The 25,041-nt window shown below is 32.6% G+C and overlaps 2 protein-coding genes across 3 annotated transcripts; one reads left to right on the top strand and one right to left on the bottom strand.

Moving 5' to 3' along the window:
- Nucleotides 1–14,773: 14,773 nt before the first annotated feature.
- LOC112748250 (uncharacterized) lies at nt 14,774–15,441 on the bottom strand. The gene is made up of 2 exons (XM_025796461.1): nt 15,339–15,441; nt 14,774–15,246 (listed from the first exon to the last, which is right to left on the bottom strand). The coding sequence occupies exons 1-2, from the start codon at nt 15,439–15,441 to the stop codon at nt 14,774–14,776; spliced, it is 576 nt and encodes a 191-aa protein (XP_025652246.1).
- A 3,808-nt stretch (nt 15,442–19,249) lies between these two features.
- LOC112750140 (uncharacterized) lies at nt 19,250–22,755 on the top strand. Of its 2 annotated transcripts, XM_072219006.1 has the most exons (3): nt 19,268–19,623; nt 21,204–21,412; nt 21,496–22,755. In XM_072219006.1, the coding sequence occupies exon 3, from the start codon at nt 21,644–21,646 to the stop codon at nt 22,553–22,555; it is 912 nt and encodes a 303-aa protein (XP_072075107.1). In that variant the 5' UTR covers nt 19,268–19,623; nt 21,204–21,412; nt 21,496–21,643; the 3' UTR covers nt 22,556–22,755. The 2 variants fall into 2 exon arrangements, with proteins under 2 accessions (XP_025654487.1, XP_072075107.1); XM_025798702.2 differs by having other exon boundaries at nt 19,250–19,623; nt 21,204–22,755.
- The last annotated feature ends 2,286 nt before the right edge of the window (nt 22,756–25,041 follow it).

The following is a 25,041-nucleotide window of genomic DNA, read 5'->3' as shown; positions in this document are numbered from 1 at the left end:
TGAGTTGTCAGGAGTTGATATAGACACACTGAATGCCTTTTTTGTTCGAGACTACCACAAGAATATTAGTTATGACAAGGTAACTCAAACATGGTGGCTGGTGCCTACAGGCCTTTACAAAATGGTCTAAGGGCTATAACAGATGATAAGGAGCTTTTGGAGATGTGTTACCTTGCTCAGGAAAACAAAGGCTATTCATGTGTACTACGAACATAGAGTCTCGAAACCTTTGTATAGTGAGGAAGCATAACCAGTGTCAACCAAAGGCAAGGAGCTGATGGTAATACAAGACTTTATTCCCACCCCAAACCCCACCACCAATGTCACAGTCGAACCAATTTCCACCACAACACCATCTACTCCAACTTCTGAACCAAATGACACCACTATTCCTACCTAAAAAACAGTCTCCATAACAAAGATTGAGAGGGTTAAATGGTTAATAAGGATGCTTGGGAGTATTTGAACAAGTGGCCTACGGACTCTTGGAGCAGGACTTTCTTCAGTAATACACCTAAAATAGACAATATCTACAACAATACTTGTGAAGTCTACAACTCTAGGATCAAAGAAGCTAGAGTCAAGCCTATTATTACACTCTTAGAAGAAGTCAAGATGTATGCAATAAGATCCATCACTAGGAACAAAGTCAAGATTAACTCGAACACTGGGATTCTACCTCCTATACAGCGCAGCAGGTTAGAAAAGATAAGGAAGGAGTCAAAAAGTTAGTCCCGATGTGGTCTGGTGACACAGTATGAGAAATTCGAAGTTCATGGCTGGCCAACTAACATGGTTGTGGATTTGGGAAAGAGGCTATGCACATGTGATTTTTGGCAATTGAATGGTAATATTCTTTTACTTGTTTATTGTTATCTTATTATTATTATTACTATTATCTGATATTATAGTTAGCTTATTATTGCTATCTTTGTTGTTGTGTTAATGCTGTTTAGGGATGTCATGTGTGTATACTTGTGCTGCATTGGCAAGGGCTGGTAAAAGACCAGATGAGTTTTGTTATCAGTGGTTGACAATGGAAGCATATAATAACACATATGCCTTCCATATCAATTCAATTCTAGGTCAAGCACTATGGAAAAAGTCACCATATAACAGACCACAAACACCAAAGTTTAGAAAGAAGCCAGGTCCACTTAAAAAAAAAAGAAAGAAGAAAGGATGCAGATGAGGAGTCAAGTGGAAGTAAGAAGCAGAAGACCAAGATGAAAAGAATTTATAAAAAAGATTACTGTCGTTATTGTGGTGAATCAAGACACACCAAAAGAAACTGTGCAAAGAGAGCTGCTGATGATGAGGCTATTGCTGCTGCTAATGGTGGTGAAGGTGAGGCCAAATCTGCTCCATATGGTAAAGGTAAGGCTAATGATGATGAAGCCACCCTTGTCCCACAATCCCCTACTGAAATTCAGCTTGAATTTAGTCAACCACCCTTGGCAGAAACCGATGACTCTCAATAGGTTCACAAAATTAGATGACATTTATTTTATTATATGCATGTTCTTATCCAGTTTACTAACTATTTTAGATGTTTTCACTAATAGGTTTTGCCCTCTCCTGTGAGGCCACCAAAACTCCCTCCCAAAAGGAAGTTATCCAAAAAAGAAAAATCAACTTTAGGAAGCAGTAAACCAACAGCAACCACCCCACCTACTGCCACCCCACCAGCAAGCAGTCAACCAGCAAGGAATCATCCGTTAATCCTATGCAAGGTGCAATACAAGGGACCGTTACAAGGTTTGAAAACTTCATGAAGTTTGTGCCCAACCCTGGATTCAGATCACCCAGATACAAAAGATGAAGACTAGGATTATTATGTTTAGGATCAGATTATTTTGTTTATCTATTTTGATGAAAATGTATGCTTTCTTAATTAGGATCCTAGTGTTGGAGATTTTAGTGTTCAAAACTTATGAGGTAAATACGTTGAGAACTTTGATATACTTGGTGAGCATTGTTCTGGCTCTATAATGACTATTTTGGGTGTGTTTTCTACATTATGAATATGGATTATGACTTTCTTGAATTGAGATGTCAGATTTTTTGTTCTATTTTGGTCTCTGATATGCAATTAAGATTAATTCCATTAGATGAATTCATTAGTAGTGCAGGAACAAAAATATACATATAACATATTGTTTATTCAATTTCCAAATTATTGTTGCACAGTGATGTCAAACAATTTAATCTGCATTTCTTTCAAACAAAAGAACAGGTACAAGTACATGAACAACATATGCATATCACATGTCACTTGTTTTTTGCTAGATACAATTGACCCTGTTGCCTATCCAACTTTAAGAGAAGCAAAACTACTGTAATCAGCAACAGCATAAATGCAAACAGCAAAATCTTCCCCATTTTTAGAACCCTAACTTCAGACTCTAATCTTCCAAGTTTCTAAGCAATCTTCGTCTTCCATTCTTCATTGTCATTTGAAGAGCTTGTTCTACCATCACATGTTACCGCATCTTCTTCCAGAATTTTATTTACCCACAGGAATAACCCACACCACCTCTTACCTACAGTTTGTACCCAAAAAGTGAATCAACCAAGTTTATATCCAGAATTACAGCAAACAACAACAGCAACAACTTACATTGTCGTTTGGGCATCCCACAAACGGTCTCTGTGGATTAGAATCCGTCGCTGACCATTGCAACACTGGTCTCGACCCGCACCCACACTATTCTTGCAAACGCGAATCTCTATTTCTATTCATTCTCCTCATGATGCTTCTAAATGATCGTGGGTTGTTCGAGCTCCCAGCTGCGTTGCTCGCGCTAGCCATAACCATGTGGTTTTGAAGATGGAGAAGACACTGCACGAGAAGGAAGAGAAGAGAGTCAGCTCTGTTGTGATGGACAAGATAAGAGAAGAGAGTCAAGCTTTAAAATTGGGGATTAGGATTTTTAACCTCACATTAGGGACTAAATTGAACCAAAACAGTTTATGGCACCACGTCAGCTAGCCGTTTTTCTGACAGCGTGTCACCAACAAGTCCAACTCAGCTTTTCAGTTGCGCCAGGTGGACGAAATTTTCCGGATGGACAAGCCTGACTCTCGGAGTGCAAATTCAGGGATAAATATGAGTAATTATTAACTTCCACTACAAGAAAATGAAACATTTGTAACAAAAAATTTGTATCAAATTTAAAATTGTTACAAATTATGATTTTTTTTGTAACAATAATTAGTTATTGTTACAAATTATGTTGGCTTTCGTATCGAATCGTTGTTTTGTTGCAAATTGTTATAGTGTTTTGTAACAAAAGATTATATTGTTGCAAAAATTTAAAATATTTTGTAACAAAATATCTATTTGTCTCAAAAGCTCTAAATATTTTGTAACAAGAAATTAATTTATCACAAAATACAATATTTTTGTAACAAGTTATTTATTTGTCACAAAATTCAAAGATTTTATAATTAATAAAATTTTTGTTTCAACATATTAAAAGTAAGATTTCGAATTTTTAAAAATTAACATAATGAGTTATTTATGATTTATTATATTTATTTAAGATTTTATATTTAAAAATTTATTTTACTAAAAATATTTAAGTCAAATTAATGATTCTTTGAGTTTAAAAATATTTTAAAAATTAAATAATAAATTATTTATGATTTATTATATTTATTCAAAATGAATTTTTAGATATTTTTATATTAAACGGGATATTTTTTATTTATAATTTAAAATGTTAATATTTTAAAAAATATAAAAATTTTATATAATTTAATTTAAATATTTAAAATTTTTGAATTCAATACTTTAATTTTTATAAATAAAAAAATTTAATTTGATTATCTCTAATTTTATCTTAATTAATATTTATTTAAAAAAATTTATGAATTAATAACAAAATAATAGTTTAAAAATAATTAATTTAATTTTCTCTAATTCTTAAAATTAATGTATTTATTTAAAAATACTTTGAGATTTTATAGTTAAATAATATTTTTATATAATTATTATTAAATTAAAATTAATTTTTAATTACTATACTACCCCATTTTTATTAAAAATACTTAAATTATCTAAACATTAACCCTAATAGAACTCTCTCTCACTCCACCCCCTAAACCTAGCCGCCAACCCCCCTTCCCAAAACACATTTGTCCAGCGAAAAGGAAAGTAAGAGAAAGGAAAACAGAAATAGGGGAAACTGGGAAAGAGAAAGAAGAGAAGGAGAGGGGGAAGGAGGGGAGGACGATGCCGGCGGACATCACTGTCGCCGCGCCGTCGTGTCACACCCAGAGGAGAGAAGGCGCCGTCGGGCAAGTGCCAAGGAGAGAGAGAGAGAGAGAGAGAGAGAGAGAGAGAGAGAGAGAGAGAGAGAGAGCGTCGTGCCTGTCGCGAGCCTGCTGTTAGAGGAGTCGTCGTCGCGCCCAGCCACCATCGTCGCTGTTCAAGCCGCCAGACTGCCACATGCAAGGAGCTTCCCGTTTCGCCGTTGTCTTGCCGAGCCAGGGGAGAGAGCGCCGTTGAGAGAGGAGATATCGTGATAGAGAAATCGTGCCGCGAAGGATGAGACCGTTGCCGCCGAGGCTCCGCCACTGCCCAACCGCCGTCGCCGAAGCCGTGATGTCGTCTCTGCGCCAGCAGGGAGAAGCAGCCCTTGAGTGTGTAAACCCCAATAACCCCTCCTTTTCCATTTTAATATCAAGTTTCTTATTATTTTTAATTTTTGGGGATGAAATTTCTTTTGTGATTTAAAGACCATAACTTTGATTTCTTCTGAACTTTTTGGCTGCAAGCTCTAATTCATGCCATTCTGAAGAATGAGTTTATTACTGATGATGAATAGTGAACATTATTGAAGATTATTGAACTGTTATTATTATGAGTAATGATATTTTTAGGTTTTTCTGTTATGAGTAATTTAGATTATTTTGTTGTACAGTAATTATGGAACTGTTCTTGTTGTTCACATGTTGTATTTTTTTTATTTAATTATGAAATTGTTCTTGTTGTGTTTATTCAGTATTGTGTTTATTTAATTATTCAATGTTGTGTTTAGCTTGATCAGATTTGGCCTAGTGCATCTGTGCGTGTAGGAAGTGAGCTATTATCTTGTTGTCAGAGTTTTTCTTTTTCTTTTGTCCTAACTCTAAAGATGATCTTGAATTTCAAATTTATTATTAAGTTACTGGATAAGTAATCAGCATATATTATATATTGTTATAATTGTGAGATGATCGATTTTGTTGTCATCACATGTTAAATCTGTCTTATGAAACTTTATAGTATGATTCTGTAAAAATATGAGAAGAATCAAATTTTGTGGTTCATCTTATTCTTATTTCCATTCCCATTTATGTTTCTGTCAACCATCCCACTTTGGCTGCTTTGCACCAAGTGATAAAGAGCTTTTGTTTGAGGGAGGGGGATGATTTACATTATTTGTTTACCTGAAAGGACTTTGATATTGCAAACATGTTGACTTGTGTGTTTCTTAGCTTTCTTTTCCTTTATTAAGTGTGCACTATGAAGCTTTGCATCTTGTCCCTATATTATGCTGCTTTATGATAAATAATTGTTATTGAGAATAACATGTTATTTTTCTTTTGATAGTTTGTAATATTATCTTTCACATCTTGTCCCTAATTTATCTACATATTTTTAACTTTGAATAAAGTCTAGTATATATATTTTGTTTTGCATGAAAAACTCACTACAAGGGAAAAGTTGGCTAGACTTGACATTATTTTGGAAGAGTTCTCAAATTGTATTTTGTGTGGAGAGGTCATAAAAACTGTCCACTGTCTCTTTTTTCATATGCAAGATTTCATAGAGTATTTTGGGAGCAGCGTTGAAGGAGAAAAAGTCTGGTGTAGCTATGGTTAGGGAATGCTTTGTCATGTTTTGAAACATGGCTAGAACTAAAAATGCCAAATAAAGTAAAAGAGATATGGTGCTTTGTCTTTTATGCTATAATTTGGTGTTTTGACATGAATCTCAATTTGGTGTTTTGACATGAATCTCACTTTCTTTGTATGGAACTTTGTGAGTGTAAAAGCATGAAAAGCATTATTGAAGTTTATATTATGTTATTTTGCATGTTTGATCTTGTGTTCATGGTGTCATGGAGCAGAGTTTTTGTAATGTTATGATTGGGTTTATCTTTTTTTTTTGGGAAAAAATGTTGGACTGGGTTTCTTGAGGGATAAATTACTGCAATATGCGGTATATGGGAGTTTATAGGGAGGGGAGTTAAAGGATAGAATATAAGCTTGATACTATATTGAATTTTCTGTTGGTGCAGCATAGATTGAGATTGGGGAAGTACAAGAGAGATTTGCATTCTTTGCAAAAGGAAAGGAAAAACTTGCAGGCTGTGTGGAGCCCTGAAGGCAAATTAATCACCATTCCTGTAAGTTAGTGGAAAAAACTTAGTGAAAAAATTATAATTAGTGTTATATCTTGTTTCTAACTTTTTTGTTTCGGTTTTTTTTATTTACAGGAGTGCTGAAATGGTTACCATATGCTACCTTGAGGGCTCAAGAATGTTTTGATGCATAGAGACACTAATCTATGTTAGAACTTTTATGTTTTGGTTGAACTTTTATGTTTTGGTTGAACTTTTATGTTAGAACTTTTATGTTTTGGTTGAACTAATCAATGTACTCAATAGCTAATGTTATTTTGTTTCAAGACAATTTTAGTTAAAAGGATCTTGTTTGACTTATGTATGTTTTTGCATATTATATACATGTAAACTTGTTTATTAAAATCGTTAATATATTAGTTAATTTAAAAAATAATTTAGTAAATTATGCATGTAATTTGTAATAAAAAAAGTTACAAAATAATTAATTTGCTTTCATAACTAAAGAAAAAAAAATGTTACAAAATCATGTTACATTTTGTAACAAAATTTTTTGATAGGAAAAAATTTGACTGTCACGAAAAATACCTTCAAAATCAAAATTTGTTATCACTTTTGTAACGGTTTTTGGTTTTTTGTATCAGAAAAAATTGTTACAAAATATGGTACTGAATTGTAATAGTTCCATTTTTCGTTACAAAAACTTTTTGTAACGGGACTTACTGCAATGGACCCTTTTTTTGTTACAAAAAATTTTTATTTCAAAATTTTGACGTTTTGTAACAATATTTTTTGTTACAAATACGCCTTTTTCTTGTAGTGTTCACGGATCACTATGAAGCTCAAGGGTAACTTCAGGGACTACTTTGAGGTTTAACTCCTCATTTTTCTCTTTTCTTCTCCGTGCACTTTCTTCCTCCAAGAATAAGGACTCTCTTTTCTCTTCTTCTTCATCTTTGTTATTGTTCACCTTTATCCTCTAGGAACAAGGTCTCTCTCCCTCCTTTCCTCCCTTCTCCTCTCTCTCAGTTGGATACACTATCACAACTGTGGGCCTGAAGAAGGTTGTTCGCAACCACCATCTTGCGAATGTCCTATGTTATCACCGTTGATGCATCTTTTCGTTCTTCTTTCATCTGATTTGTAGATCTGCTTTATTTTTTTGGAAAAGTCTGCGATGCTGACCGCGGGAATTAACATGTGAAGACACTACGTGACGAGCTGTGATTTGGATGCATGCAAGTAACCTTTAACCACAGTGATAGGGTTGATGAAACAACTGTGATGCAGCCAAATGTATCCCCTTTTCTGTTGGGAAAAGATGGTTAATTAAGTGTGATTAGGTGATTAAGTTTAGAATGTTCATGGGCTGAACTTTTGACATGCTGATGAGTCAGGAGTGATATGCCATGCCAAAAAATTTACAAATCTTATAATTATATTACAGTTTTTCATGTGGACCACGAATACACCAGGACTATAAATAATAATCTATTACTAAATATTTTACTAACCTTATAATCATATTATAATTCAGTAGTAAAACCTTAACTTTTCGATTTATTTTAATATGTATTTAACTACTGTTTGAATTAAAATTCCTGTAACGAATACTTTCGAGTTCCATTATATTAACTTTACCTAGCACTTCAATAAATATCTATTATAATATATACTTATTATTTGTTCAAAAAAATAATTCGCTCTAGTCATTATATATTTTTTTAATTAATTACTATTTATTTATTTATTAAGCGAATAATTTATTTGTTTATTTTTGAGTAATAATTTATTATTTTAAAAAATTATTACTCAAATAAATAAAAGAAAGGAAAAATAAATATTTATTACAATAAATTTATTTGAATAATAATTTATTACTTTTGTTGAGTTATGACTAAAATAAATCTATTATAATAAAAAGGTCTTTTTAATTTTTTAATTTATTTGAGTAATAATCTTTCAAGAGCAATAAATTATTACTCAAGTAAATTTAAAATAATTAAAAATTATTTATTTATTTATTTATTTGAGTAATAATTTTTTAAAAATAATAAATTATTACTCAACAATAAATAAATAAATAAATAAATTTATAAATGAATGATAACTAATTCAAAAAAAATAAAGCTCTACATCTAAACAAAATACTTATCCAAATCTGTTTAAGTTGTTATAATAATTTTTCAAATCATGCGCTCTTTCTCTTTCTCCTTCTCCGTTTCTTTCTCCTTCTCCTTCTCCTCCTCCTCCTCGTATTTCTTCTTCTTTTTCCAAATTTGCACACGCAAATTTTTCTTCTTTCCTTCTTCTTCTCCTCTTTTTCCTTCTCCTCCTCCTCCTTCTTCTTCTTTATTGTTATCACCAATAACACTAACATTTTGCAAACGTCTTTATTAGTTCTAATTTTCTCTACTGCCATCATTAAATAATTTTGGTTCATTTCTTAATTTATTTCGGTTTATTTATGGTTAATTGTCGGTTTATTTGTGTGTTAATTTCGGTTCACTTGATGCTGCTAATAAGTATTGACAAAATTTTGTATTCACAAGTGAACCAAAATTAACACACAAATGAACCGAAATTAATTCACAAATAAACCAAAATAAACTAAAAAATAAACTGAAATTATTTAATGATGGCACCAGAAAAAATCAGAACCAATAAAGATGTTAGTAAAATGTTAGTGTTGTTGGTGATGACGATAAGAAAGAGGAGAAGAAGAAGAAAATGAGGAGGAGGAGAAGCAGAAAAAGAATCTACATGCGAGGAAAAAAAAAGAAGCATGGGGGGAGGAGAAGAAGAAAAAATATATATAATGACGCTCTTTCAATGAAAATGATTTTTGTTGGTGTTGGACTTACTTGAATAAATTTGGATTAAAAAAAATACTTAGATGTGTAACAATTCTGATTAAAAAACATATAATGAGCAATGATTGTTGTTTTTTTTTTTTTAAATAACAACTACATCTTACTATAGATATTTATTTTATATTACTTCATGGATGGTAATTAATTCAAACGTGAAACGTTCTATATATAATATATTAAAATTTTTTTGGTAAGATAATTTTTTAATCATACATGGTTCTGTCCTGTCTAACCATGTTTTTGGTATGATATTTTAATTTATAAAAGTTTTTAAAAAAGAAGGCAGATCATATACTCTTGGTCCATTAGTGTGTCAAAAGTTCAGCCCATTAGCATACTAAGCTTCTTAATCACACTTAATTAACCTCCTTCCTCCAACGAAAAATGAGATACATTTGGTTCGATAACAGTTGTTTTCTCAAACCCGTTGCCATAGTTAAAGATTACTTCCATGCGTCCAAATTAAAGTCGGCCACGTAGTGTCAACTTCACATGTTGATTTCCGTAGTCGGCACCACAGACTGACCTTGATTTTTTTTTTTATTCTTTTCTCTTCTAATGTGTAGATTTGTTTCTTTTTTATTCATTTTTTATTTTATTTTTTTCATGTATTATATATATTAGTGAGTAAGTTAATTATAGAAAATAAAATACATCTGACTCTGTAACAGTTGTTTTCTCAAATCCGTTGTCGTAGTTAAAGATTATTTTCATGCATTCAAATCAAAGCCGGTCATGTAGTGTCAACTTTACATGTTGACTTTCGCAGTTAGCACCTTTATTTTTTTGTTCTTTTCTCTTTTAATGTGTAGATTTGTTTCTATTTTATTTATTTTTATTTTATTTTTAATTTTATTTGTTTTATGTATTATATAAGTTAGTAAGTAAGTTAATTATAGTTTGATTAAGTGTGCACAAGGTGTTGTATATATATTGGTTGAGTACACGTTACTGAAGTAAAATACATTCATTTTTGTAACTCATAATTTTATTTTTATATTCATTTTTGCACTTCATAATTTTATTTCTCTTCTCTTTTTCTCTCTCTGCTTTCTTCAAATTTCTTAACACAAACCCTAATAATATATGTATGTGAAATTTTGTTTTGTTGTTTGAATTTGCATTTTATACATTAATTTTGATTATGTAATTTTTTTTCTTTTACTGGAAATAAGAATCATGTTGATGGAAGAAGATAAAGGAATAGATATAAAATTAATGAATTTTTTTTATATAATAAGGGTAAAATAGATTTTTTAAAATAATGTGTGTTCTGTCCATTATAATTGCCAAAATAATTCTTTTTAACTATGTCTTTATGTTTGTTTGGATGCCATTATCTTGATAATTTTTTTTATTTTTTTATTTTTTAGCGTGTTTGACAAATTTCTAATAGTAAAAATAAAAACATTAGAAAAGTAAAAAAATATCTTTTTTAAAAAGTTACAATTTACATTTTTTAAAAGATTTTTTTCTTAAAAAAAGATGGTTTTTATGTAATAAATAAACAAAAAAGTACTTTTATATTGTTATACCCCCAACATAATTGATATATTAAAAGATCTTTTTACATGAATTATCTAAACATAAAATTATTTTTATTTTTTTATAAGATCTTTAAAAAAAATAACTCAAAAAAAAATATTTTTTTAAAAACTCACCCAAATAAATTCTTTGTATATGTGTGCTTGTCTTAGTATTCATATCTTAGTATTCATATCTTTCTCGATCTTTATAAGACATTAAGACATAGACACTTGAGACATAGACATTAAATATTTGTGTTTATGTATGATGTTTGGATATAATAAACATGACATTAGTGTAGTGTCTAATGTTATGTTTGGTTAATAAAACACAAGAACACTACATAATTAGAATGACTATTTTACCCTCCTAATTTAAATTAAAAATTCAATAATTAAAAAAGAAAAAGCCAGAGAGGCAGAGCCCCAAATTGATTCCAGGGTTTGTCCCTCTAACCTCAAGCCCCCAGAAATCTCCCTCTTGTGCGATCTCCTTCTTCGCGGTGATACTTTCTCCCTCAAACCTCAAGCCCCCAGAAATCTCCCTCTTGTGCGATCTCCTTCTTCGCGGTGCTCCTCCCTCGTGTGCGATCCCCTGGTTCGCGGTCTTCTTCTTCTTCTTCTTCTTCTTCTTCTTCTTCTTCTTCTTCTTCTTCTTCTTCTTCTTCTTCTTCTTCTTCTTCTTCTTCTTCTTCTTCTTAATTGTTGGTCTTAATTGTTGCGAGTGTGTTTGATAGGTTCCGTTTACGAGAGGGAAAGAGGAAGGCAGCTCATTGATGAAAAGCCTGTGTGTTGAATTAGCGTCGAAGAAGAAGCCGTCTCCTCCGCGTTTGGCAGGTATCTACCATACCCATTCATAATATTTACAGCTTATACTATATTTTTAAGAGTTAGGAGTTTGCAATTTAGGGTTTAAGGTTTACCGCATTTTGGGAATACGGTGCTTAAAATATCTAGCTACTGCAATTTTGGGAATACGGTGCTTAAAATAGTAGTAATTGAAAAAATTTACTTATCAAACTTTACAAATTAGTGGATATTTTAGTCGATACTTTTGATACATTTAGAATTTTATGGTGATCAATTGTTGTGATGATAGTTCGTTGGGCTTAACTTGGTAAGTGCTTCATAGGATGGAATATTTCTTCTTCTTGTTCTTCTTTTTCCCTTTTGTTTTCTGCTGCAATGTAATCAATGCAGAAATAACACTTGAACGATAGCATGGACAAGTTATTCATAAATTCGTTTATCTTGGTGAAACAACCACACATTAAAGATAGGGTTTGCTTTGCTTGTTGTGTACTGTGTTCAACCGATTGATGGCTTCAACATCTGTCCACTTGTTTGTGTTGTTTTTCTTGTTTTCATATGGTGAAGAGCAATTAACTACAGTTGTTAGCCTGATTTGCATCAATACTCAGTATTGCTATTCTTAATGCTTTGCAATTACAAATATCCATATTTTAATTTTGATCTAAATATATTTAAGTATTTAGCTTATAATGCTGAGTAGATTGAAGTGTGTAGGTGACATCTTGAAAGATGCATTATATATTGATATTAGGCTTCATGTTGTTGATGCTTTTTGTTATTTAGTATTGTTGGAAATGTTGATGAAATCCATATTTATAATCCATCCATTTACTAGTGAATTCATGCTAATACTTTGAGAATAGAAATTGGTGTTTGAGCTATATGCTTTTTCGTGGTAATGCATTTAGCTTAAGCTGTCTCTTATTTCAAAGTTTGAATGTGTTTATTGAATTTCTTTTTGCAGGAAATGTTTGTGCTTGCTATCAAAGGATCAGGCAGTTATGATTAGCAGCAGAAATGGTTGGCTTTGGCTTATAAGATGCAAATAATTGATTGCTATGCAGAAATAGAACTTGGTCATGGATCAAATGTTGAACGGCTTGAGACAACTGCAACTTTGGAACAAAAATTACTTTTGAAAGTTGTAATTTTTTTCAATTATGTGGCACTGTATTTGTACAGTGAACACCTGAGAAACAATAGCATAAGAGTTTCATTGGTATAGTTTTAGGATTCAAGACAATTGTATGATTGAAAATTATATGAATTGAAAATTTAATGAAAAGTGGTTTCTTTGAAATTTAATTTGGCCTGTTGTTTGCTTTCAGCAATGAGTATTTGAAGTATATTTTGTTTGCATTGCACTAATATGTAACAGGAGAATGTGAAACTCAAGCTGTAAACATCGTGTATGAAATCACAACAGGAAGTGCAGTATTTTACTGTACCTAAAAATTGAATCAAAGCTACACAATTATAATTCAACTGTACCTAAGTGCAGAAAATTAACAAACAGAATGCAGAAATTAATTACAAATATGCAGAAATTAACTTTGCATAATATAATTAATAAACACCTGAGGCATAACTTAGGTGCATAAACCAAAATATCAACACATATTGTTGCAGATTACAAATAAAAGTCAGTTCATGCATAAATTAGGTGCATATATAGCTATTGCACTTTAATAATACAACAATTACCTAAGCCCTGTTCAATTATAGCAAAGTACCCACAGTATTTAGCAATAGACCTTAATAAGATAACAACTAATTAAATCAACAACACTAATAATAGCTAAAAGTTTTCCATTATATCTCGTACGAATGCTGCCTTTTCCTCGTCCAAACTCCAAAAGGTTGCCTTCAATTCCGGATTCTGCACAAATTTTTTTGCAACTTGCACAATCTCCATTGTGTCAAAGCCAATACTCTTTAAAGTTCTGCCCAGATTCACTTGGTCATTTACCCCACTCATTGCATTTGCTAGTACTTGCACATGCTTTCCTTGATCTTCTACTGCGGACTTAAAAGTTTCAGCCAAGTTTGATAGGATTGCAGCATCGTTGGTTTTCTTAGTTGCAGATTGACGTCCTTGATTTCTCTCGCTTGATGAAGCAAAAGAAGTCGAGAAGGTGTTGGGTAATTCACTCCCAGCAGCACCTAAATCCTCCATGTCAATATCCTCGTTGCCTAATCCTAAACCACCAGCTGTGGCCGCAGCAAATGTAGATCCCGAAGTAACATCTTCTTCAGCATCTTTGCCACTGCATGCTTCAACACCGGTAGCTCTATCCTTACCAAAAATATTGCCAAGACGTTCAAACAAGGGAAACGGCTTGCCGGGAGTGTAGAGTGTGACGTTGCGACCCTATACCATAAACCAAAGTCGACATTAATAAACATATCAAAAATGAAATTCAGATTTGTAAACTTAAAAATCTTGCAAGAGGAGTGATTAAAAATGAAAAACATACCTTTCCCCAAGCTTCCAATACTTGCTTGTTATCGACTTCAACACACATTTTTTCCAAATTCCATCCAAAGCCGCTACAACCCAACATCTCAGCCACATACATATATTTTTCTTTTAGTCGCTTGTATTTATTTCTGATGTGCTTCACAGTGAGGCCACATCCAGGAAACTTCTCATTCATCTTATCTGCTAGCTTTTGAAATGCCCCGGGTTTAAATTGACCGACATCCGCCCTCTTGCCTTCAACAATCAATTCCTCCATGAAGACCACAAATTGTTCAGTTTCCTGTTCAGTCCACTGACGTGGTATGGAAGCCATTGATGCTGGATAATGTAGTTGCACAGTAAAGGAAAAAGAGCACCAGACCAACGGAATTACTATTTACATTATAAATCAGTTACAGCAGAATCTTTATCAGCATTACAACAGACTTATAATAACAGCAACTACACAATAAATATCAAGTTACTAGCAGAATTTTAGCAAATCAATACTGGCTAGCAGATTTGTAACAGAGTAACACTACAATAAATTAACAATTGCAACAGAATTTAAATAATCACTAGTAGAAAATCAACATAATTCAACAATTTCAACCAAATTAGAACACAACGAATTAAACCTAGTATGCAAATACATTATGCCTTAAAAAAACTCAAATAATTTCAAGAGAAACAATTTATAGTACACGACAATTGCAGATATGATAAAACTAGGAAAATTTTGAAACTCTACGCTCCATGTTCTCCTCTCCATATTTCCCACATCTCAGTTACTAAGTCCTCACGCCATTGAGTCCACTCATGACTACTTTCCACAGCATCAATCACGTCGGCTTCATCAACAACAGTGTCATCTCCAACGGGTATATGCTCCGGTAAAAGAGTTGCATCTTCTTCGGGATCAACATCCATGTTCATACGAATAAAATTTTGTAACAAACAACACGCAATAATAATGTGGCTTTGGATTCTAATTGGATAGAATGAGGGACTTCGTAGAATTGCCCATCTCTTCTTAAGCAGCCTAAAGCACCGCTCAATCACATTTCTAGCTGATGAATGCTTCTTATTAAATAACTCTAGACGATTTTGTGGTGCACGGTGACCTTGAGCCCACTCATTGACATGATACCGGACATTTTTATAAGGAGATAAAAATCCTCTACCATTGGTATAGCCAGCGTCCACTAAATAATAAGACCCTAAAATAGAAGGATGAAAAAATTATAAGGGGTATATCGTAATTCTTTAATAGATAGCTAATGCACTTATGAAGAGATTAATTTAAACATACCAACAGGTATTTTCAAGCCATTACGTCGAGTAATGGCATCTCTAAGTACCCTTGAATCAGATGGTGATCCTTCCCAACTGCTAAGGACATAGACGAAATTCATGTTCCGATTGCAAACTCCTAAGACATTGGTGGATATTCTAGATTTCCTTGTCCGATACCTAGATTTATCACTCTTGGGACTGTGACATCTATGTAAGTGCCATCTAATGCTCCTAGACAATCCTATCAAATGGACAAAACAAAATAGTTATTACATACAAATAAAGTTGACCAATACAAATTTAAAGTTTATGCAACACCTTACCTTAAACCATTTCCATCTGGGATCTATAGAATCTTCTGGTACAGGGTCTGCCTTTGCAAATAACACACTTTGGACACGCAAAACTGAACCTAACACCTTATGAAAATACCTACTAACAGTTTCACCAGACCTATAAAACCTAACTTGTACACTGCGATTTTTCTTATGATGAGCTAATATAATCAAGAAAGTTGCTACTTGCTCCCCTATGCCAACATGACCATCATCATCTAACCCACTTTGAACTTGTAGCAATTCACACAAATTAGCAAATGCATTCAAACTCATTCTTAACTCCCATATGCAATTTCTATCTCCACCCACCCCAATGATGTTATCTAATGCATCTCGCCTTAATGGTAATGTGTTCACTCTTCGCCCAACTGAAGAATGACCCCTCCTTCTATTCCTAATATACATATATAAAGTAACTAAAAAAAACAACATCATCGTGTCAGATTGCGTTCTCATGATCCAGTAATATCCAACACATAGCTTAATTTATTCAGAACGATCCATCATCACTTCCTAAGAAACAATAAAAAATAAATGCATAAAAATAAAATAAATTCTAAAACCCAGTTTGACAACACTCAAGAGTAAACTTTTCTTTATCGTTTTAACTAAACTACAAGTAGAGAAAACACCCATTACATAATCACATACTCATTAGCAAGCTAACAGTTTTTAGTACATAAATGGAGAACTCTTAATTTATTACAGTTGCTAATTTTTTCTGCACTATAAATCGGAAATAAAATTCAAGGTAAAAATATACTAATAAATATCAAAACTAAGCAATCAACCAGCTGGCTCAGATTCCATGAACAAAACAACAAATAAATTATTGGGATCTAATTAAATATAAGTCATCAATTGGAGATACACAATGCTCCGTTATGATAACAAGTTTACAATTGGGACTAAGTACAAGAAGCTCTCACATGGACTCAAATTCATAATTTTGAAACATCAAACTGATTCAAATTGAACCATAATATTATGACATAATACTCCAACCGAACCCCATTAAAAATACATATCCAAAACAGAAGATTACCCAACACGTAAGTGTTCAAAAAAAAAAATGGATATCCAATACAGCAACATACAAATACAATATACAAACAAACAAAAAGATTACGATTATTTCAAACCTTGAGCTGAGCTTTCTAGCACAGATGAAGGAGAAAGATTGTGATAGAACAATAAAAAGCTTCAGCACATCGAACAACACACACAAGTGAAGAAGATTTACAAAACTGCAAAAGGGAGAAAACAGAGGAGAAGAGATTAGAACTAGTTAGGGTTTGTGAAAAGGAGAAGGAGATTTTCATAGAATAACAACAAGTTTCACAAAATCAACCAACGCATATATACAATGGAGAATCCACGAAGCTTCAGAAAATAAATGACAAGGGCTCAGAACTTATTAGGGTTTGTAAATAGAGAAGGAGATATTTAGAATTTTAAAAAAATTGATGAGGATAAAATGGTCCAAAAATAAAATTTCAGATCTGTGTCCAAGGCTTTTGTTCCGTGTCTCACCATTTTATTGAGACACCAAAAACATGTATACTGTGTATGCTTATGGGTATGCGTGTATCTCCAATTTTTGTGTCTCACTAACCAAATACCAGACACGTTCTACCGTGTCTATGTCTTGCCCAAACAGACACACTAACCAAACGCAGTTCTAGGTCACTCTACCACTGTCATGTCACTGATTCCTCACCTCTCCATTGCACACTTTGCATCACTTACTACACTTTAATATTAACAATAACCACACTTCTTCAGTCCACTACAACTCCTCAGTGCCACCACTACGCTGCCGCACCACTTTCGGCGACTCTTTGAATCTCTCTTTCACTTTCTCTTATTTTAATTTTCTCTTCAATTTGATTTCTCTTTTTTTATTGTTTTAAGTGGATTAGAGTTAGATGCGTGTATAGAAATGTATACAAGTAAAGAATTAGACATAGGCGTGCATATGCACACACAGAGAATACTTACACTTTGTTTGGTTTAGAAGAATTTGAAAGGAAAGAAAATGAAGGAGAAGAAAATGGATGGAAAAATTAGTTTTCCATTATTTGGATGAAGAAAGAAAATGAATGGAAAATGTAAAAGTACATGTAGGGTCCATATTAAATTTTTCTCTTCAAGATTGAGAAGAAAACTTAGATTGGAGTGAAAAAATGGGTAAAATTACAAATTTGTCATTATAAGTTTATAACATTGGTATATTATAATTTATAAAGGGTATTAATATAATTTCATTTAGGTATGATTTTCTCTTTTTTTATTTTTCCTTTCATCCAAATAAAAGAAAATTTTCTTTCTATTTTTTTTCCTTCTATTTTCTCTTCATCCAAATAACACAAAAAAATTTAACTTTTTCTTCTATTTTCTTTCAATTCATTTTCTTTCTATCTATTTTCCATTTTGCATCCAAACAAAGTGTTAGAGATCTCAAACTAGTATAAAAATCAATAAAATCTGACTCTCTAGAATCATCTTCTATCGAAAACACACATAAAAAGAAGGAAAAAAAAATGGTTAAGTCCAACTCTCCTTCATCTTGATCAATTTGCCTATCAATGGGACACAATAAGTCCGTATCCTATCCTCTATCTGTCCGCTGTTATTAACGCTGCAACATTTTCACTCAATTTACCAACATCCTAAAATCATAACTTCTTTTACAAAGTTTGTTTAACCTCAATTCTTGGAAAGCATAAAACTAAACTCTTCAAGTTTTCTAGCACCACAAATTCCATCTCAAACCAAACTTTTAAAAGTAAATTATGACCCACCAAAATCTATAAAAATTCTACCGTACATACACTCTACTTCTCCATTCTTCTCTTAACCTATTTCAATCCATATTTCTACCTATTTAATTCCAACATTCTTTACTCAATTTATTTTTAAATTTCAAATCCTCTAATCCTTTCCACTTCCATACACCCTTTTTACTTTCACATTTTAAAAATTAAAATTTACACTTTTTGGACTTCATTAGTTCATTCTATGCCAAAATAAATGAATAACAAGTTTTGTATATTAAAAAAAAAAAAACAAAAATAACAACGAACTTCACGTTTCGTAAAACAAAAACTTGTATTTTATTAAGCCCATGAGTCCATGACTTCACTTCAACACTTGTCTCTCTCACCCTTCACATTTTCTCCCTAATCTCTTTACTCCATCTTCCATTTCATTCTCATTCTCATTTTTCTTAGTTTGTATTCTCCTCCTCCTTCGTGTGTGTGTGTTTCATTCTTAGAGCTGTCTCTGCTTAAAGTATAATAAATTGATAATAATAATTGTTAGGTTGAATTATTGAACCTTAGAATTACATGGTATAAACCATGATTTTGAAGTCACCAAAAAAAAAACCATGATTTTGAAAATCGCATCGAACCTATCGCTCGGATTGGTATGATTTTGAACAAAGTTTTTCTATGATTTGGCTCGACTTAAAAAACCGATAAATATAAAACCGTTTCGAAACTGTTGAACGGGATGAAAATCGATCGGTCCAACTGAAATGGGACCCGCCCGGTTTTCACTCAGCTGCCTCAAACAGTGTCGTTTTGGGGTTAAAAAAAAAAAAAAACAGGAATTGAAGCCTTACACTCGCAGAGTGACACGAGCCATCATCCCTTCATTTTTCTGAAGGACATTGCTCTTCCCTGTTCCCTCTCTGAGAAAGAAAAGAGGAGACAAACCCTAGCATTCACCACCGCTGCTGCTCTTCTCACCGCCGTCGTCCCACCATCGTTTAGTCGTCCTCCACCGTCCCCTCTGCTGTATTCTCCAACGCCTCTGCTCATTCGCCAACTTCTTCGTGTCGCATCGCCAGCTCCAGTTCGGAAGTTCGTCGCCCATCGTCCGTGGTTGTCCGTCGTACGTCGCTGCCGGCGTTCTTGCTCCCTCTCCCTCATACTCTGCTCACTTCGCAGACCGAAGGTAATCTATGTTTTCTTGATTTTATTTTTGTTTTTTATTTCTTTCTTATCCCTGTTTTCTCTGTCTTCTTGCTTAGTTTATTGAGATTCATACTCTGCTCACTGCTCATTCGGTAATGGCTATTTTCTTTCTTATTTTTTTTAATTGTTCAGATTCAGAGAGGTTCCTCTTCTTTGCTTGCTTGGATCAGTATGGTTTAGGATATTCATTTTCCTGAATGATTTGAAGCAGAATTTAAGTGGACCAATTTAATCTTGCTTGTTTTTTGAGATAATTTAATCTCCTTTGTTAACCTAATTTAATTTTGCTCGCAGTAAACCCCAATTATTCAAGCAGCTTTTTTGTATGAGTGCTAAAATTATGATAGAAATAGCTGTCAACAGCTTTCTTTTTTATTCTTGCATTGTTTGGGCAGTATATTTGTTTGCAGTTTCCTTTTGCATCTTATTGAATGCATTGCTTACTGAATCTAATCAGAAGCTATGATGATGAATTTTGTAGCATTGGTAGGATACACGGTAGGATACTTTTAAAGATTTTGATTAATAGAAGTAGAGTTCTCTTCCAATTATAGCTTGCAAATTCTTACTAGGTTTTGTCCAGGGCCTTCAATTCAATTTAGTTTAGAGTTATTTGTTACAAAAGAAGTCACATTTGAAATTCTTTTTTCTTTACTTTTCTTTTTCTTTACTTATCTTGTTTCAATGTATGCTAACAGCTCATGAATTAGTCTCATAAGTTGGAAACTCTGATTTCTGTACAATCAGTTCCTACATGCTTTTAACTACAATATATAATTGGGATTCATTTCTACAAGTTTCTTGATATAAGTTTTCTTTAGCCTCTGTGCTAACTAGAAGAATGTAGTTCCATCATAGCGTATGGTCTTTAATGTTTGCTACTTTCTTGTATCTAGCTTTATTGTTGAGAGAATTTAATATGTTGCAGATTTACTAAGATCATATGACTTTAGTTGATGTAATGTTTTAAATTTGGATGATATTTTAAAGTTTATATTAGATTATAATTATATTTTAGTGTGTTTATTTATATTTTATTTATTATTTTATTATAAAATGGTTATTCTGGTTGAACTATGGTTGAACCAGTAAATTAGTGAACCAGTAACTAAAGCGGTTCGATGACCGGTCCGTTTTTCAGAATTTTGGTGTAAACATTTGAGATTTATGATAATTCTTCCTTTTCCTTTTTCTTGCATGAATCGAAGATATAGTTGAGGCATTAGTCACACCAATTAAATAGTTGATTTCATTATGGGTTCCATTGTTTTTCTCCTTTCAGCTTTGACATTTTTTTTGGTTCCCTTCATTGTTTCACTTGCTTTGGTTACTATAGCACGGTAGATGTGAATAGTAAACTCGAGAGTTAACTCTCTAGAGTCTTGGTTGGCAACCATGCACTACTAGTTTGGCTTATTCCTTTTTCTTTTCCTTTTCTTTCTTCTTCTCTAGTTTGCTGAAAGTAACGAGTTTACATTTCATGTTTTCTCAGTTACACAGTTTAGAAATTAAATTATGTTTAGTAGTTAACAATGTCTTGGTTGCTGAATGAACTTGCAGTAGGAGAACAGTGGACATTATACAACCATGTTGGTCCATCATATATTAGAGGGTTCCTGTTACTATCATTGTGACCCTTGAGTAGGTCAATTTATCGAAGGTTTTGTGAATTTGTATTCTCTGGAAGGCTAGTGCTATTTGATTTCACAATTATGGAAGCAACAAAGGCTCTTTCACACTCCAAAGCCATCTCTTTTGGTTTTTCGATCGTGAGCAACAGCTTCTTTCTGAGACCTTTCAACAAGCATTTTCATGCTGATATACTTAATAATGACTATCGATTTCACTGCAGACCTATACACATTGGTTCCCAATTGAATTGCTCCTACGGAAAGCAATTCTCCTTTCTGAAACCAACAAGAAAAAGGGCTGATCTACTGCCAACTCCTACATGCTCAGTTGCCGGTAACTCCAGCAGCAAACCTCATAATCCAATCGAAATGTACTTGAGAGGTTTCTCGGCCGAATCAGTAAAAGCGGCTCTTTTGCAGTTGACTCCCATTGATATTGTGAAGTGGTCTGGGATATTATCCATCATAGCTGCGGCCACAAAATGGACTGTGAACACACTCTTCAGTCCTTTCTTCTGGATGTATTTTAGTTGGTCATGGTTGTTTTGGCCGTGGTTTGTAGCTATATTGATTGCATTTTATGGGTTACACTGCTTTAGGAAACATTTACATGGCGAGGCAAACATGTTCGAGCAATTGGCAATTGTTACATCAGCTTTTACATGGCTCACTCTGGTTCCGCCAGGTTTTTTCAATGGCTACCTTGAAGGCTGGCCTTTTGTTTTCTTTTTTGTGTATCATTATTTCTTTTTCTTCAATGTTAGTGTTCGAAAGAGGTTGTATGGAGACTATTTTACCCGGCCCCATGACCCTAAATGGGATGTCAACTTGCCGATGACGTCGCGCCTTGTGTTTAGTGCAGGAGTCATGGTTGCCCATTGGCTTGCAGCATTTGAAGGGCCAGAGCTTCACCGGATACCAGGTGGGTGGAACAATCTTGGAATTTGGGCTTTAATTCTCACAACTCTACTAATGCAGTACAATGCAACATTATATCTTGCTAAGTATTCAGAAAATGTGGTTGTGCCAACTGCTGTTGTTCAATTTGGACCGTATCGCTGGGTTCGTCATCCAATATACTCATCAACTATGCTTCTATTTGTAACAAACTTCCTTGCGCTTCGTGCACCCTTGAGTTTGCTGTTTGTTGTAGCAGTTTGTTTGTTGTATTATAGGCAGAAGGCAAAACTGGAGGAGGCTTTAATGGTTGAGACTTTTGGTGAGAGTTATACACAGTATGCTAGCAAAGTTAAGTACAAGTTGATTCCTTTTATCTATTAGTTGGTCTCTGAAATATATTTGTTAGAACTTTGAAATTTGATTGGAATGTCAGGCTTAGGCAAAAGAGTGGCTCTAGAAATCTGGAAAATTTTATGATTTAGTTTACGTTTTGATGCTCAAGTTCATTCCATTGTTGTTTTGATGGCATAGACAATTTACTTTCTAATATTCAAAAATGCAAACAAAATCTTTTTCCATTAGGTGCAAGTGGGCTACATGAATTAAACAACATTGTTATGTGCTTTTGTAATTCATTTCCTAAGCATGCAAACATTGTTTAATTCTTTAAGGGATCTTGACCTGTGTGCCCTGCATGTGTGTAAAGTATACCTTGTTATGAATAACAAATGGCAAATTCTAGTATCCCTATCTTTATGATGTGACTATTTAATTGACCAGTCAATAGCAAGGTGACAATTGGTGAAGGCCATTAAATACTTGTCAGTTTTGCTGTGTTCAAATCAACGTGTTAATAAAGGTAATTATTGCAAGTGGTGAGTAAACTTAATTAAATTAGGCAATATTGTAACTTAACATATTTGAGATTTATGTTTAATTAAAATTCAATTATTTTATTGGCCCAAAAAGTAGAGAACCACCATTGTGCAGTGGGACACTAGGGTAAGAGGCCTGATCGTGATGGGTGTAAAGGATTTTTTGCGGCAGCATAAGTGTTTTGGGATTATCTTGGTTCTGGAATTAACTAGATATTTGTTCTCTCTAAATTGAACTTTTGGTATGTGTTTTTAAATAGTTATTTTTAGCCAAGACAACAAATCAGCAATGGATTTTGATCAATGCGGCGGCTGTGTCATGACTGGCCTGCAGAAATGTGTGTTTTGGATAATTTCGGCTACGAAACCATTTCCGATGGAGTTGAGTGGTTGGAAAGATACAACACTAGGTGGAGTTAAGTTGTGATATTATAGCTTCTGGATAGTCATCATATTATGGTGGTTTTGTGGTTTTTGTTTTTACAAATTGTTTCTCTCCCATTTAAGTTATGATTATATTTATAGCTTCAGGATAGTCATCATATTCACTAATATCCCGCCATGATAGAACGCATCTTGTAAAAATGATTTTTTTTTTTTTGGCATATTTTAATGAATTTCAAATTAGATTTCACGACTAGAGAAGAAACAACACTAGGTTGACTTGGGGATCTTGAGTGTGAAGCTGGAACATCTTTTTAACCCTTAAACATTTTTTAATTTTCAATTCAAACACGCAATTTTTTCTTACTCTCTTCAAAACTCAAGAATAACTGTACACAAAAAAAAAAAAAAAAAAAACTCAAGATTAACTCTTTCCTTCATCCGGTATTTATTTCAAAAATATTATTTGTATATAAAAAAATCAGTCATTATGTATTTATTGTATAAATATATATTATGTTTAACTTATTTTTAATGTGTATTTATATTTTTAATTAAATTATATAAATTAAAATATTTAATTAGGTAACCGAAATAAAAATTATAACTATATATATATATATATATATATATATATATATAATCAAATGCACACAAAAATGAAATTGAAAAGAATAAATTTTATATTTTTAATTTGAGATGTATAACCTAAAATTACTTGCACTAAAAAAGTTAATTGTCTAATAACAAAAACTAACCGTATTATTATATTATTACAGGTAAAGGGCAATACGTAAAAGTAAAATTGGACACCAACATACATGTACTGATATTATATATTCTTATAGATATTAATTTAAAAAAAATTACAATTCGTATACTAAAAATCAACTATTCAATCAATTATCATGTATATTTATATTTTTATACGTATATAAGTTTAATACAAATTAATCACTCATGTCACGTGTTTATCAAGCACTCACCTAATGCTCAATTAAAAACTCAAATCACTCTAGTTGCATCATCAATTCCAATTCATCGCGTCATGCTTTCTTCTTTTCTCATGATAATGAATTTTCTTCATCGTATCTTGTTACCTTTTCTTCTCAACGTATCAAGAATCATCGAGTCTCATCAACAGTGTGATTATCTTTATTCGACTTGCTCCATTTTTCTTACAACATGAACCATCATTTCAATTCTCATTCTTTGTTTTTCTAGTCAATTTTATTTTCTCTGTTTTTATTATATTTTGATAGTCGAATTTTAATTCTTTTTTATTATGCAATTTAGCTAAAATTGTAGTGCAGAGCCATGTAGTAGAAGAAGAAAAAAGGAAACCATTGTTAAAATTGATTCTGGTGCTGCCATTGTGATACCTTCAGATTTGATTTACATTTTTATTTGCTGTTTTTAAGGCGAGTTTTTTTTTTTTTATTTTTTTTTCACCGCCTATTTTTTATGTATGGTAGGGTATGTTGATTTTTAGGGATTGGAGTAAAATAAGGTATTTTATTGTCCATGGCATGCCTCAATTAATATAGAACTTGATCATACTTTCATGATGTATTCTTGAATCATTGATTGAATCCAACATGTTCCTAT

The sequence above is a fragment of the Arachis hypogaea genome, chromosome 15, assembly GCF_003086295.3.
Source record: "Arachis hypogaea cultivar Tifrunner chromosome 15, arahy.Tifrunner.gnm2.J5K5, whole genome shotgun sequence".
Lineage (NCBI taxonomy): Eukaryota > Viridiplantae > Streptophyta > Magnoliopsida > Fabales > Fabaceae > Arachis > Arachis hypogaea.
The sequence above is the reverse complement of the archived record's forward strand: the minus strand, read 5'-3'. Positions and strand labels throughout refer to the sequence as shown.